Source organism: Eufriesea mexicana, unplaced genomic scaffold (assembly GCF_001483705.2).
Source record: "Eufriesea mexicana isolate 0111107269 unplaced genomic scaffold, ASM148370v2 scaffold6825, whole genome shotgun sequence".
NCBI classification, from domain to species: Eukaryota; Metazoa; Arthropoda; class Insecta; order Hymenoptera; family Apidae; genus Eufriesea; species Eufriesea mexicana.
Window position 1 is genome coordinate 409,297 of NW_016914676.1, and position 16,118 is coordinate 425,414.

The window sequence follows — 16,118 nt, forward strand, 5'->3', positions numbered from 1 at the left end:
CGTGTTGCTTCGCTGTAAACACCAACGATCTGGATTTGATTCAATTACCTAAAACGAGCGAAATGATGCGCGAGTTCTCGTGTTAGTGCGAACGTTGGTGATAGAATGCACAAGAATGTGGAAAAGATACAAGGGAACCGTTGATGTTTGTAAATAACTGTTTAATGATCAGGGCGGGTGAGTAACAGTGTGAATATAGAAAATTGAACGCATCTCTTTTTTAACATTAAATTTAAGGCTGATCGAATGATCGGTCGCAACTGATTAAGGAGATTATGTATGAGTAAAGAAGGATAATAAGAAAAGAAATAGGCATTAGAATGGGGAAAAAAGAAAATAAATATTGGAATAAGAAAAGAAGTAGACATTGCAAAATTAGTTATATGTGTTTTATGAGAAAAGTTGTATAGTCAAGTGACAAAAGCGACAAAATTGAAAATAAAATTTTTGATCAATAGGTTGAAGATGGCTGTTTAGGTTATGGTAGATTTAGTGTTAATTTTATTTCTAATTGAATTTATGAGTTAATAAAATGTCATCTAATTGCTTGGATTCTTAATACCATTGATATTTGCAAAGATAAAAGATGTTTTATTTTTATTAAAATGAATTAAAATGTAAACTGTTATTTATATTCACTCTTCAAATCTCCAATTATTCTATTTTTGGTTTTCAATCATAGTAGCCTCGTAACTATATCAACGTACCAACATATATTTCCTTTGATTGGCACACACGTGCAAATCGAATTGAACTACTTTTAGCAACCAATAGTCGAATATGCAAATAAGTTTCAGTAAGATTATATAACCATTTGTATGTTGTAACAAAATATATTTATTCCTACGTAATATAACTCGTCTTATTGACTTTGTTAATGTTAATATCAAATCAAATGAAATATCTACTCTGATTACTCTATTGGCATTTACATTACTTAAATATTGAACATTAATGGTATATATAATACACATTTTGACTTCTTTGAAAACTTGTAATTCTTTTTTATACATTAAAATTAATTTCAAAGACTATATATTATTTTTTGAAAAATTAACAATATTTTATTAGAGAAATAATTCAACGAATTTATAAATGGATAAATAAGTATTAAAAAGAAATTAAATTTTAATTTATAATATAAGTATTACTGTACTAACAAAAGTTGTAAGGTTTATATTCATATAATTATATCTAGTACTCTACATCCTTCTAAAGTTGACCTTTAACATTATAATTTAAATGGAGAAATATCATCAAGTGTCATTTAACTGCACCATGTCGTCTATTAATGCTCTAACGATGTCTTTAATAACGACCTAAAGGATATTGAGCTACCACTTTGATCAACATGACTCGTTTCTGTGATGCATTTGAACGAGTTGATTCGAGCTGAGTCAAGTCATACAAAGTTTCTTATGCTAATATTCGTGTAAACTTACTAGTTTGCTTTGGTAGCACCTGTAGAATTTGACAAAAATTGGTGGTCATATTCGTAGGAGAATAATGTTTGTACATCCAGCAAACTTAATTTTCACATAAGATATTTAAAAGAGATGGCTGAAAATACGAAGGCTTGTGTTGCTTTTTTATATTATAAATGAAAATATAAATTAATATTAATATTCAATATTCAATATTAATAAAATTAAAAATTAGAAATTTGGTATATAAAAAGTTAAATAATTTCGATGCTTATAATTATTTTTTTAAACATTTTTATTTCTCACGCTTCAAAACAATTTTTAATTTAAAGAATTTTTTAAATCCATATCTTTACCATTCTTTAAAAAAGAAATTTTAATGTAATAGTAATGTACTGAAATCGAGGTAAAATACTGGTACATTACTATTTTAACTTCAACAACTTCTCGTCCGTGGATTACTTAAAACGTTTCCGCATCTCTTAATTTGCGAAACGTACCTATCTCGTGAAATTTCATTTCTACAGGACTTCGCTATGTCCACCTTACAATTCCTTTCTTGATTGACTTTCAAGTTTACCCCTGGATTCTAGTCTGTCTCCGTTATATAGAAACAAAAATTCACTGACCCTCAAAACCAAGGGGCGAGTGGAGAGAAAGTTTCATCTTAGGGTTGAGCATGGTTTACGATACGACTGTCTAATCCCTTCATTACATTTAGAATATACGTGGTCATATTGTAAAGGGACACGTATTTGTGTATTTCTTGATGAGTTACGCAAATGTTATTTACTTTGATGAAAATTTAAGTTAAAAGTCTGCAGTATTTCCAGTTAGAGAATTATTCACTGCATAATTTTTTTGTATAATTAAATTAAAGAAAGGACAACACGCTAAATTATTTCATTCTTATTTTTATTTCAAATTTATTGAAAGTATTACAAAATAATGAAATTATTTTGTCACATATTTCTAAAGCTGCAATCAGTTATTACAATGTGTGATTATTAAAATATTTGACGATAAAAAGTAGATGAAGAAGTTTATTTTGCAAAAAATAGGAATTCATTTTAATCTTTTACAGAAACAATTTAATTTGATTTTTATATGATTCGAAAAATAAATCTATATTAATATTTAACTATATTAATATTTGTAATTCTTATTTTTTAATTATTTGTTTAAATTGTTACTTAATTATTATACATAATAATTTTGTATAGGTTTACATATATATTATAGAAAAGATAAATATACTTTAATTTCTTTATCTTCTTTTTAAGATATGATATATCATATTTATCTTAGATTTTCATACATAGAAGAAATAATTTGGGTAACCATCATTTTTGTACCTTTGCGAGATGTCCTTCTAATATTCACATCAATTTTAACAAATACATATCACCATTACACGCTTTTAATTTTCCAGCCTATGAAGTTTACTTTGAAACTGGAAACTTACATTACACATAAGTATTAGCGGAAGTTTTCCTATCGAAGAAGAGAGAAAGTTATATTTACTTTGATACCCAAGCTGTAGTTAACGCATTGGAGCTTCCATTTGAAAACTAATTCAATTAATCAACAAGATGACAAAACTTTTATTTTTATCCATATTGAAACCATATTGAAACATTTAATAACAGGCAATTTATACCACATCTGACATTTAACCGTTATTTTGTCAAGCGAATAGCACTTCACCTTCACGTATATCGAGTCTGTATACGTGTACCAATTTATTAAATTAAAAAACATATTTCGATTAATTTCATATGAAATTGATATTTATTCATCAGCATTTCTTCGAGTACAATTTAAATTTCAGAATCATCTGAATCTTTCATATAATGCTTGCCACGAAACATTTTTATGTTAATTCGAGGGTTAAGGTGGATTCAAGTGTTATTGATGACATTCATTGTTATAATAATGTTTAATAAACTGGAACACATGCAGCTATTCAAGTAATCGGATAAAATTTACCGCGGTACTATGGTAAAAGTATGATTTATTCAAGCTAAAATCTACCTTGCAAGTAGTTTAATCCTCGTAATATCAGGCGCACTAGATATATAAAACCAGATAATTCTAGCGAAAAATCTCCTAATATCTTGACGTAGTGAAAGTGTAATCAACAAATGAACTCAACAGGATTATTTTATTAAAGTTTCTAACAAATAGAAGAATAATTGTGGGACACATGTTCTTTATTAGCATGAGAAATAGTGTTCAGAAAAATCCATATCACACAGGAAATAATTTAAAATTACAATATTAAATATAATTAAAAATTAATAAATAAATTTAATTATATAAAATTAAATTTAATTATATAATTAAAAATATATAATGAAATAAAATTATAATATTAAATTCTATAACAAATTATAGCAAATCATATAACAAAAAAAATATTACATTCGAGTTAATTTTATAAAAAAAATGAGATCGTTTTATAGAAAAAAGTTACTTCATTTGAAAAATTACAGAAGAAAATGGTTTAGATCTGAAGGAGAACACTAACATTTGGCAACATTTTATATATCTTATTAAAATGTCGTATTGTATAAAGGAGATAAACCATTAACAAATTGCTGTAATGATGAATATACATAAAGTTACATCGATATATTTTTGGCTACACATACGGACATCAAGGTTTATCCAGGATTCAAATATTTAGTCTCATCTGATCCCTTTAATTCCTATTAATGTAATGTATAAGATTCATCGATATCAATTTTACTGCTCTTTACATATGAGTTACATGGGTGAAATATGAACGACCATATGAAACGTGATTTCGAATCTATTAACTCTACGTTATGCAGTCCTCGATATGAACGTTGCATTTGTGCATGAACATATTATTACAGAAATACGATTGAAAATGCAGATTTCCTAATGGCATAAGTTACAATTGCGTAATAGTGAGTCGCAGCGAAGAGAAATTATCAAAACTTTGGACAAACTTTTATTTCTACTGTTCCACGCTCAAGTCGTATTTGCATTCGAAACTTTGTTCACTCGCGTGATTTTGCGAAAATCGGTAACCTGGCGGATATCAAGGGAAGGAGTTTAACAAGGAAAAAATATCAATTTCTTTTGAAAGTTCGTGCGAGTAATTTCCTACTTGTAATTAATTCAAAAATATAATAGAATATAATACCATATTTATATTATCTAAAAATATTTATTATATTATATCGTGTGAAATTGTATTGTTAATTCAGTAAATACAAAAATATTTTTTAAAAGAAGAGTTAATAGACTTATTTTATTTCCAAATTATATATTATAATTTAATTCTCGCGATTGAAAGGCACTTAAAATTATTCAGTAATGCATCATTATGAGCACTTATTGGAAAATTAAAATTCATTAAATATCATGTTATTTCATAAGTAAATAATGTATGTTCATTACTAAGATTATACGTAGTAATTAACTTTCAAAGGAAGAAAAAACCATTTGAATTCTTAAATGTTAATATCTTATTATTCCGTGATCCCATAAAAGTCTCAAAAATTAATTTATACGCAACCTGAAAGCTTTCAACTCGTTTTTCAGTTCATCTTTAAAATTTAGCTTCAAGAGCCCTTCATAAGGGTGCTCACCCACGTTTTATACCTCTAACATCGAGGAAACATTTCTCGGTAAATTTGAATATTTTATCATGAAGATTGCTAGTATGTACAAGTACACATGTTTATTAATTACTGAGTACACTCAAAATTATTTTTCTCCTATTAAGTTTTATATCATATTTATTAATATCAATAATATAATTAAATGCTTCATTCTATACCTTCCGGCAAGTAATTTAAAACAAAATTTATCTATAACAGTTAACTGTTTTTATAACAGTTAAAAATATCAACAGCTACAGATTCTAAAGTAAAACGAAATTTAATTAATTTCATTCCTAGGAATCGATAAAGACGATAGCGTAAATACATTGAATAAAACACGTTTAAACGTTGATCTCGAATTAAATTTACCTTTCTACAATCGATGAACATCTATCTGTACGCGATTAAAATATTTTAACAGTTACAAGAATATAACAGTATATTTATCAAAAATATGCTTACTCGAAATCCATGATTATAACGTACAGTACCCTCGTTATGCTATATTGTTATCGTGACAATAAATTATGAAACGTTACTGAATTATATAACATTCCATATAAAATATGTTTATTTTCATAAAACGTCTTTTTGCTTAGAAACTTTAATCCCGACGTGAAATATGCAAACACGAAGTATAACAAGATGAAAGGTCACTCATTTAGTTCGTTCATTGCTTTGCAGGATGTTGTAAACGTTAACTTTACATCGTTTGAGGAAATTACCTGGGGATATACTCATGTTCTACGTGCTATGTTTGCTTTTGTAGCGATATTTCAAAGGGTAATTATCTGATCGTTAATATCGAGTTCCAAAGGAATACGATTAATGGCGACAAAATGTATTAGAAATCGATGTAGCACAATGTCCATGACCAAGATATGATTGATAGATTTCGATTATTACTTAGCAAGCTCTTGCAAACTCTGTTACAAATTTGTGAGAGAAGAAATTAAACGCTACAATTATCTTCTTACTGAAATAATTCCCACGAACATTAATATACCATTAAATATATGCGTCAAATTATACAATTCTTGAAAAAATTTGACCTAGAAAATATTTAAATTATTAATGTAATTACCATAACTGTTTACTTCAATTTTTTTAAATTTCAATTTTATGATTTGGCTAGAAATAAAAATGAATTTTGCCAATAAGAAATTTATAAAAATTATAGACTTTGAATAAATATAATATTTTAGTGCAGTGTAGTATAATATGGTAGGTATTATTATAGAATTAATTTATAGTATTATCGTGTAATAAATAGGACCAACGAAATAGTTTCTTTAGAATTAATGAAGATTCTCGTATATATAATAATAAAGTAAATTTAATTTTGACCCTATTAATGCTATTATATATCTTCATAATATAAGTAGCACAAGAATTTTTTAATTATTATGCAAATGTAAAATACTGTTCAGGCAATAGAGAAACGTTATGAATATCAAAACAATTTCTTCCGGGCTCATGACGATCTTCTGCTTTATCTGCCCAAGTCAGTTCAACTTCGTGACGTTTTATAAGGGGTGAAAATAGCAAGGGTGTGGTTGAATGATGAAGAAGATAACAGCTTTCCATTACTATCTGCTCTTTCTTTAGCTCGAGGCGATCATTTGGGGCAACTCAGCTGGTGAATTATTGCATACTTCACAGTACTTATATATTCCAATTTTTTATAATCTTCAATAATTTTGCTGAACGTGAAGTAAAGACAGTGAGGTGGAACGTATTTTGAAATATAGATCAATATTGAAACATAGCAAGGAAAATAAGAATATTTCCATTGTCACCATTATTGTAAACTAAATTTTACTTAAAGTTTACTTTAAAGTTTTAAAATCTCACTTTAAATATAATTTACGCTAAATTAAATTTTTTATATCATATTTCAGTGTTTCTAATTTCTTTTAGTTATAATGTATACTGACTTAAATGTACAGTGGTGTATTTAAACATTATCACATTGTGCAAATATTATTGATTTTAATTGCATTTAAGAAAAAATTTGTAAAAATAATTGCCATATTAATCTATAATAAATAAATAACATAAGTTCGGACAATTATTTGTAAATTTCTTCTCATATTGAAGGAGATATATTTGAACATCAATGCAATATGTATGTACTGATATGAAATTACTGCCTTATTAGGGAAATTATGAAGATGAAATAATGGTTATATAATAGCTTTGAGGCCAAAGGGATAGTGTTAATATAGTATACTCAAAGTACAAGAGGTAACAAGCAACGGAAGCTGCAAGATAAATTAATTCTTATTAAAACTTAGTGAAAGATGCATACGCTGCAGTTTCACAAAGTCCAATAAGGGAGGAGAAAGAGAAAGCGAGTCTTGTTAAAAATGAATTAAAATCGTGCTACTTTTCTATGAGTTTCGCGAACGTACATTATCTGTAGGTATAAAACATTATGTAATGGATTTAACAGAAGGAGATAATTATTGCAATATACGTTAATATATACTGTAATATATAGTAATATATCGTTCTTTAAATTATTTTAGATGTGTAGTATAAATTTTGATATATATAAAAACTTTCTAACATTTTTAATTTTTTAATTAGATACAGGATTCATTAAAATTTTTACTTTATGGTTTATTATTCATTACTCTAAATATAATTTTTGTAAATTCAAAAACAATACACTTCGGAAGAACGTTCAAGTGAAAGCAATATCACTTGTCCCTTGTAGACCTCAAATCGATTTCTCTGCGGCTATTCACCCCTATAAAACATGCAACTGCAGAGGACTGTTAAGAAATAGTCGAAGGGGAATTTCCAATTCCAACTTGAAATCAGCCGTCTATTATTTCAGCTCCATATAAATTAATAAGAAACTTGAATGAAAAGAACGCAAAATTGATGAAGTAGTTTCCAGTCTCTAATTGAATTATAATTCACTATAATTAGCAATAGAATGTGATGCCAAACTGAAAAAAGTATTTTTATGGCTTATATAAGTAAGAAAGGAAATATCAAATATATGTTTCTTCTAATATATCGATAATATTTTAGAAAAAAATAATATTCTGAGCTAGATTCTGATTTGATAGATGTGAAATTTTCACAAATATATAATGTTAAAATAAATTTTTGAGTAGAAGTTGAATAAATCATTGAATGTCACTTCTCTGTATTTGAAATATTGAGAATCTTGTATATTTTAATTAAATATGTTAAGTTTACTTTTATATATGTAGGATCGGGGTGGGTGGATAGGCTAAAGTAATGTTGTGTTCTTTCTTAATATAATAAGCTTATACTTTTAGATATACTGACACACTATTAGAAACTCTTAGACTCTTGGAGACCGTGAAGGACTGTTAAAAGATCGCTAGAGACTGTCTTGACCGCGCCCTTGTACCCTTACTTAAACCATTTATTCTGTCATCTATACCCACGTTCTCTTTCTCAATCGGTCGGTCACGTATCCTAAACACTCAGGCGCATTCATAGACTTCCACTCGTTTATCGCATTCGGCTCTGTCATAAACATCCCTTACATTTGATCCTCTTGCACGCGGTCACTTTCTTTCCAAGCCCAAACACACTTAACATTCTTTCAGGGCTGTCCTTATATTTCATTCCCACATATATCTTCACAATGATACAAAGAGTACTTTGTTTAATAATAAATATTTTTGGTAGGAGTGTATATTGAAGACATTAAATATAATGTTATCAATTAAATCAGAGTAATATGTCTTTCAATTTCATACCAATATATTTATTTGTATTTGTCAAATGTTTATAATCAAATTTTTACTTTCTTTAGTCCACGATTTTTCTATTTCTTCATAAAAAGTGTATATTTTTGTATATCCTACTGAATTTGTTAATTAATATCATTCAAATCGTTCTCCAAGTTAAATTAATTAAATCGAAATAAAAATGTGACAAAACAAATCAAAACAATTCTCAGAAAACACATACAATTAACTCAATATTGAAACACTTGTCCTTTTTACTACATCTCACCAATAATTAAAATTTACCACACTCGTGAAACATTCATAACTAAAAAAGTTTTTATTTTCTGTACTATACTTTTTAATCACTACCATTTTTCAGACATTTTAATGCATTCAATCATTATCACATCAAAATAATTTCACTTCCAGACAATTAAATCAAAGTAACACGATGGAATAATTAGCACGATTCTCAGAAATCATTCAGAATTAACGCGAAACAAAAATACTCAGCCATCCCTTTGCGCGCTGCCTTTTAATTCGCCAAACATTCATGATCCCCGTCGACAAAGTCTAAAGAACAATCGCCTGTAATTTCTCTGTCGTTTTTCATAAACGAATGATGGTCGAGCACCGTGGACCGATGTTCAACAGATGCTACGTGAAAAGCAGGCGAAAAGTAAAAAGAAAATAAGCCACACTCGTTAAATCACCGCTACAAGAAGTCCCACTCCGACAGGCTCGAGCCATTACTGAGCTGCAAAAAGAAAGGCGGGAAGAAAGTTCAAAGGGACGCTTTGATTATCGGTACACACCAATGCTAATAACGGTCATTCAAAGGTGAAGAATCATCAGAACCCATTCCGACCTTTGCTAGTCGACCTGATTAGCTTTTCTGATTAACCCTTATATCGATGACCAAAATTGTCGACAAAGTTGTCCTACAGAGAATCAGAAAAGTATTTGCACAATATGTTACAAGAATATTATTGACTATTATTATTGATATTATGAAATATTATTGATTATATGAAGTACATTATACAAAATATTATTAATTACACAAAGTACTTATTATTAATTAAATTTTTAATCAATACTTCTTGGTATTATAAATCACACGAAATAAGCTATAAGAAATATTAATTACGCAAAGTAAATTATACAAAGTACTCATTAATTAAAATTTTTAATTATTACTTATTAAGACTATCAGTCGTACAAGAAAAATCATCCGCAGAAAATTATACGAAATATCATCACTGTCAAGATTACCTAAATTTAATTTTACAAATTTCTTTCACGTCACGTGAAAGACGTCATCACGTCATCAAAAATTTGCCCCGACCTACATATATGCCAAAACCGTTTCTTCCTCCTAGTACTGCAACAAAAGGGTTAATAAAGTTTCACAGACCCATTCGCGCGAAACAATTTCGCCAAACAATTTTAGTTATCGGATTTTTTTCGATAGATCACCCAAACAGGTTCGCTTTCATTTTGCCGGTTTCAATCCAGGCTACAGGGATATAGCGTTAAGTTCCTTTGTACCACCGTACTCCCAAGCGAGATTCATCTACGGCAGTCTAACGAGAAGGACGGAACAGACGTATTCCCGGCGAACGCTTCCTACCTCTTGTTCCGCCTATTTTCTGAATCATGCCGGATGAACCCCGCTAGCTACGAGTTGGCTCGTTTAACCTCTGACAAATTTCCTGAATAATTTACTCGTACGCCAACCGCGAGAACAGCGTTTTAAGCTTGTTGTGGCCAATTGGAGATCATCTACCGCGTCCCTGGATGTGTTCCTGGTGAGGCCAGTTTTCGAAATAAGGGACCAGCCGATCGTAGATTGCTTACGATCTTGATGGTATGCATTGGGTTACCATGAATGGCGGTTATAGGCGCGTTAATTGAGGGGATGATGGAGTTCGAGTGATACCAGTAGATGTGATTTTGAGGAACGTGGTAGGTAAACGGAACCTTTAAGGGATAATACACTGGATGTCTTGGATATCTTTCTAGTCTTTTGGTTCGAGTTTGTTGAGTCATTGTGTTTATGAAAAATATTTCTTGATACTTGTATTACATATTCAAAATTGGAATATTGTAAATTGTCTTTGTAATTAGGAAACGATCTTAGTTGATAATAAAACTAGAAATTATATAATGAAAAATTCTAGAAACATAAAAGCATTTGATACGGGATTTATTTTAACTCAAACCACTATCTTTGATGTACAATCTTTCTTTCACGGATCTATTAAGTGTAGAAGAAAGAGAGCTAATAAATTGACTGTTAAGTTTCCTTGAGTTTACTGAAGCGATAAAACGTAAATGGAAATCCAGCTGGAGATTTAAAAAAAATGAAATGAAGTAATAAACACGTTTTATGTTCATAATCTTTCCCTTAATGGATCTCTGTGTTACAGAACAGTTTTACCAAATGTAGTTTCCATTTCCCGGCTGGATTACTGAAAAATATGAAAAGTGTTAAATGAACGTTTCTTAACCATCCAATTTGAATAAAATATGAAAGGGATTATGTTTCTTACTGAAACATAAGTACCAGGATACTATACATTTTCTTGTTTATACCATCAAAACAACCCTTAAGAGCCAATCAGCAAATTTAATTAATATGAACATATCTTTACGAATAAACTAGAAGTTATATTCCGGTTATATATTTAAATTAATAAATATAAAATATAATAGCTGCACATCTATTTTCGAATAAGAATATTTATATAAAAAAAAATTACTTATTAAAGAAATAATATGTTTTACTCTTCCTATAATCACAACTTTAATTATTCTTTCTATACTAATTTCAAACAATTTGTATGCAATACCGTGACTACATTTGCATATTTCAAATAAATCTCTTCCTCTACATCATCCAACTTTCACCATACACTAGTTCGAATTTATGCACGAAGAAAAAAAGTTAATCACTCCCATACAGCCAATAAATCCAATGTCTTCGTGCACCTTCAATTCCCCAAGCGTTAATACAAACAAATAAGAAACGTAAAACAACAAATAATAAAGAGTAAATAAAAGTGTTTATTGTTGTCCAGTAAGACCCACAATTTCTTCACATTCAAACAATTAAACTCGTACATTAAACAAACCACACCAAAAAATCATTCATCCTCGTGTAATTAATAAACAGCTCCACAATTGCCTTCAAAATTAATAATACCAAAAAGTCTCTCTCTTTCTCTCTCCCTAAAAAAATAAATAAATAAATAAATAAATAAAAGAGAAAAGAGAAAGAAAAAAAACAAAGACCTAACAAAAAGTAGATGTTGTACAGCTAATACAATACGTGTAGTAAACAGATCTAGAACCCCGGTCGTTCTCTGATCGATCACCAGCATCGGCAGTTCGGAAATTTCGTTAGTAGCAATTCAAATTCAGTTGCAACGTCGTCGGATCATCGATTCCAAGGCAGCGAATTTTCTGTTTCCTGGACGTGATGCGGATGCGCAGAAAGTTTGACGTCAAACGTTCCCGCTGAACGGGCAGGACTTTTCCGGCTACCACGGATATTGATTTTCCGTAGGTTTCGAGGTTTCTAGAGCAGCTGTGCGCCACACCACGCGGGCGCAGATGCCATTTCAACATGGCTACCATCTCGTACGAATCCTCTCGCGTCGCGTTTCGACGCGGCCGCGACGGTACACGAGGATGCGGACGGTGCACGAGGAACACCAGGGAAAGGTTTAATTCACGGGCCTGATGTGGCGTTCCTGATCAATATGGCCGACGATACATGTGCCCCTGTCACGTGCTTCCTGATCCTCGCGTCGATCGCGATCGTCGATGGTAAGCCTTGCATCCAACCCTTCTTTTAATCTCTTCTTCGAAGCATAGAACATTGTGTCGTGTACCTGCCTGGGAATTGATAATTTGAAATAACTAGAGAGCTTTTAGGTAGAAAGTGGTTCATTGGGAGATAAGATTTCCTGTTTTAAATTCATGGTTTGATAGCTTTGATCGCGGTTGTCGGAACCTTGCATACAACCTTTTTCTGACCATTTGTGTTCTCTTTTTCGAAAGATAGGACGTTGTGTCATGTACTTGCCTGGGATTTGAAAATTTCGAATAACTGGAGAGTTTTTTAGGCAATAAGTCGCTCAATGGGAGATATGATTCCTTTTCTTTACTTTGTAAATTGTTTGATGATAGCGATCGAGATCGTTAATAGAGAGCTTTGCATGCAATTATCGTCTAACCACTTGTTCTGTTCTTTTCTTGAAAGAATAGGATGAAATATCACGTATTTGTTTGCAATTTGGAATTTGAGGAGCTTTTAAATTTCTTAATTTAAATCTTTTAATTTGTGATTTGATGGCGTCAATCGCGATCTTTAATGGTGAGTCTAGCACTTAACTATTGTTTGATCATTTGTTCTGTTTTTTTTTTTTTTTTTTTTTTTTTAATTTTTTTTTATTACAAAAATAGGATTTACTTTATACCTATTTTAGCTTCTGAATTATTGTATGTATAACAGAAGATTAGATATTTTATTACTAATTCGTAGTTTGACGATGTTAATCATAATCATCGATACTAAGCCAGACATCCAACGTCCTGTCTGACTAGCTTGGATCTTTTGGTTTTATCGTTTTCTGTGAAGAATAGGATTATTATATAGTATATTACGTTGGAAATTGATAACTTTTAATCAACAGAATTTTTAAGTTGTAGATTGGTCTTGGAAGAGATAAGATTGTTTGTTTTTAATTTGTGATTTGGCTTGGTTTATGAGAAGATTGACTGAGGGAAACTTGATTAACGTGGCTTTGAGAAAATGTTTGCGAGAACCAAATTTTGTCTATTTGTAGAACAGGTTCAGAGTGTACGTACTAGAGGAAACTGCACCTGTTGAAGCCTTTATTTTTAGGCACGGTGTTTATGTCGTGAATCATGTAAACAGTGATTATTGCACATGGCAATATGGATTGAATTTTATTTAATGATGTACTTAATAATACGTTTTATTTTTCTATTTCATATCTTTGAAGATTTTGTAGGCTTTTAGTGTTGACTTATTGACATTATAAATTTGTTACTTTTGTTTTTTTTTCTGAATAAGTATCGTTGTTCTTGATAAATTCAAACATTTTATCGAAATTTATTTTAAACAAATAAATTATCCTGAAAAGTGCAAAGGAAATATAGCAATCTGACGCAAATGTGCATTTCTTTTATTTGATCACGAACCAATTTATGTGACATAAATATAGAAAATTGTTAAAGAAGTTTTTAAATATATTTCTTCCAAAAATTCATAATTATCCTTTTATGGAAGTCAGCATTTTTTAAACATTTTTTAATATTATAAACACGTTTCTTGATTTTATGCATATTTCATTGCAATTACTTAAGAAACAGGAATAATTTAATAAAATAATTACTTTTACCTAATTAGTTTTAAATACTTTTGCCTGAAAACTAATATTCACAAATATTGTCAAAAGAATAATTTCTAAAATGTTAACAATTAGTATTGCTGTGTAACGATTTCTAGTAAAATGTACAACTAATTTACTGACATCAAAATCCATTTAAATCAATATCATAATAAAATAATTCAATAAATAATATCTAAAAAATTTTCTTTTTCGAATATAGGTATTTGATTTTGATTATTTTTCACTGACATGAACGTTTCTACATTTTCAAAATATATACCCATAGCAAACACCTTGTTTCCATATATAATCTTCATTTCACACGAACTTTCAAAAATTTCTAAAATTGAATACAATCATATTCTTTCATCCTTCAAAAAAACCCAAGCATTAAAAAGACAAAATGTTATTCTCTCTGCGTTCGTATATCCGATTTTCTCACACGATCTATCTAAATATGATCACGATTTTTACCAATGAACAGAGATATTTATCAGTTGCCTGTATTCGATTGTCAGGACAACTGTTGTCTACGGAACATCGAACTCAGGCAGCATCTGAACGAAAAAACGATTTATGGTGTTATCAGTGTGACACGATGGAAGATGGAGAGAGATGTTCCAATCTCACCGGAAATTACAGCGCTTTCCAGCACAAGTGCACTGGTGACAAAAGGACCTGCATGGTAATGACAAATGATAACACCGATTCAAACGCTTGTTGATTATACTGAGGGCACGCACGGGCTTCAACAGATGTTTGATATTCCATTTATCTCATGTTTTTACAGCAAACAGAACATGCTAGCAGCTAGCTCGAAGTTATCGTTAGTTCATTTACACAAGTCTATTAAAGATAAAGAAAATTCCATTTCGAGTGTAAGGTAATAGTATTTGAGCATGTTTTTACAGCAAACAGAACATGCTAGCAGCTAGCTCGAAGTTATCGTTAGTTATCATTTACACAAGTCTATTAAAGATAAAGAAAATTCCATTTCGAGTGTAAGGTAATAGTATTTGAGAATTCATAATTTTTATTCTATATGATTGTACTGTTAAAGTAAATATTAAATTGGTATTATTTATTACCGGATGTTATTCAGTGTCGATTTATTTAGTTAAACAGAAATAGAAGAAATTGAAAGTAGGAATGAGTTTCTTTCTTCATAATAATTTTGTTTAAAATTGGGGATTTTTATATAATTATTATAATATTTGCAAATTTTGTGTTCAATTTATTATATTGCATATTACATATTGAGTACAATCCTACATAAAAATTAATAAAAAATGTTTCCGCTATATTTACCATTTTTCAAATTATCCTTAATTGAATAATTCACATCAAAAGCAACCTTCACCAATTTTTTCAAGTTTCTAAGTAATTATCTGATATTAATAAGTAAAAGTAAGATTCACACCATTACGAAACGTGACGTATTTTCTGAATTTTGATACAAGGAAAAATTGAAGATGAAAAATCGATATAATCGACAAATGTAGTTTTTCATACTTTCCGATTATACAAATTTTATCCGCACTAAATAAACGAAATAACCAATTTGCCATTTTATGTACGACCCCTTCGTTTCAGGTAAAACGATTTTCGTACACTACTAGCACGGAAGATTCGACTTCTAGTCCTCAAACTTGGTCAATGGAGAGGAACTGTACCAGCAAATGCGAGCCCGGATGTATAGTGATCGGCGAACGTACAAAACTATCCGCTTGCACCACTTGCTGCGAACAATCGTTTTGCAATGTCGGTACCGGCGCTGCGAATGACTTGGCTATAAGAGGGATCGATCTGTTTCTATCTTTGATACTGCAAATTACGTTGATCGTCATCATGTATCCGTCCTGACATTGCGAGTAAAATGGTACTCGATCCTTTTGTAAATAAATTCAG

At 29.9% G+C, this 16,118-nt stretch overlaps 1 protein-coding gene across 2 annotated transcripts; it reads left to right on the forward strand.

Annotated features, from left to right (window-relative positions):
- Positions 1–4: 4 nt before the first annotated feature.
- On the forward strand, positions 5–16,118 carry LOC108552455 (uncharacterized). Of its 2 annotated transcripts, none has more exons than XM_017907007.1 (3): positions 5–177; positions 14,729–14,895; positions 15,804–16,118. In XM_017907007.1, exons 1-3 carry the CDS (start codon positions 144–146, stop codon positions 16,071–16,073), a joined length of 471 nt encoding a protein of 156 aa, XP_017762496.1. In that variant the 5' UTR covers positions 5–143; the 3' UTR covers positions 16,074–16,118. The 2 variants fall into 2 exon arrangements, with proteins under 2 accessions (XP_017762496.1, XP_017762495.1); XM_017907006.1 differs by lacking the exon at positions 5–177 and adding an exon at positions 12,429–12,618.

Coding starts and splice junctions, on each gene's coding strand:
- LOC108552455 (XM_017907006.1), top strand. CDS start 12,552: ATGGCCGACGATACATGTGCCCCTGTCACGTGCTTCCTGATCCTCGCG. Junction 12,619..14,728: donor GTCGATCGCGATCGTCGATG/GTAAGCCTTGCA, acceptor TTCGATTGTCAG/GACAACTGTTGTCTACGGAA. Junction 14,896..15,803: donor GTGACAAAAGGACCTGCATG/GTAATGACAAAT, acceptor CCTTCGTTTCAG/GTAAAACGATTTTCGTACAC.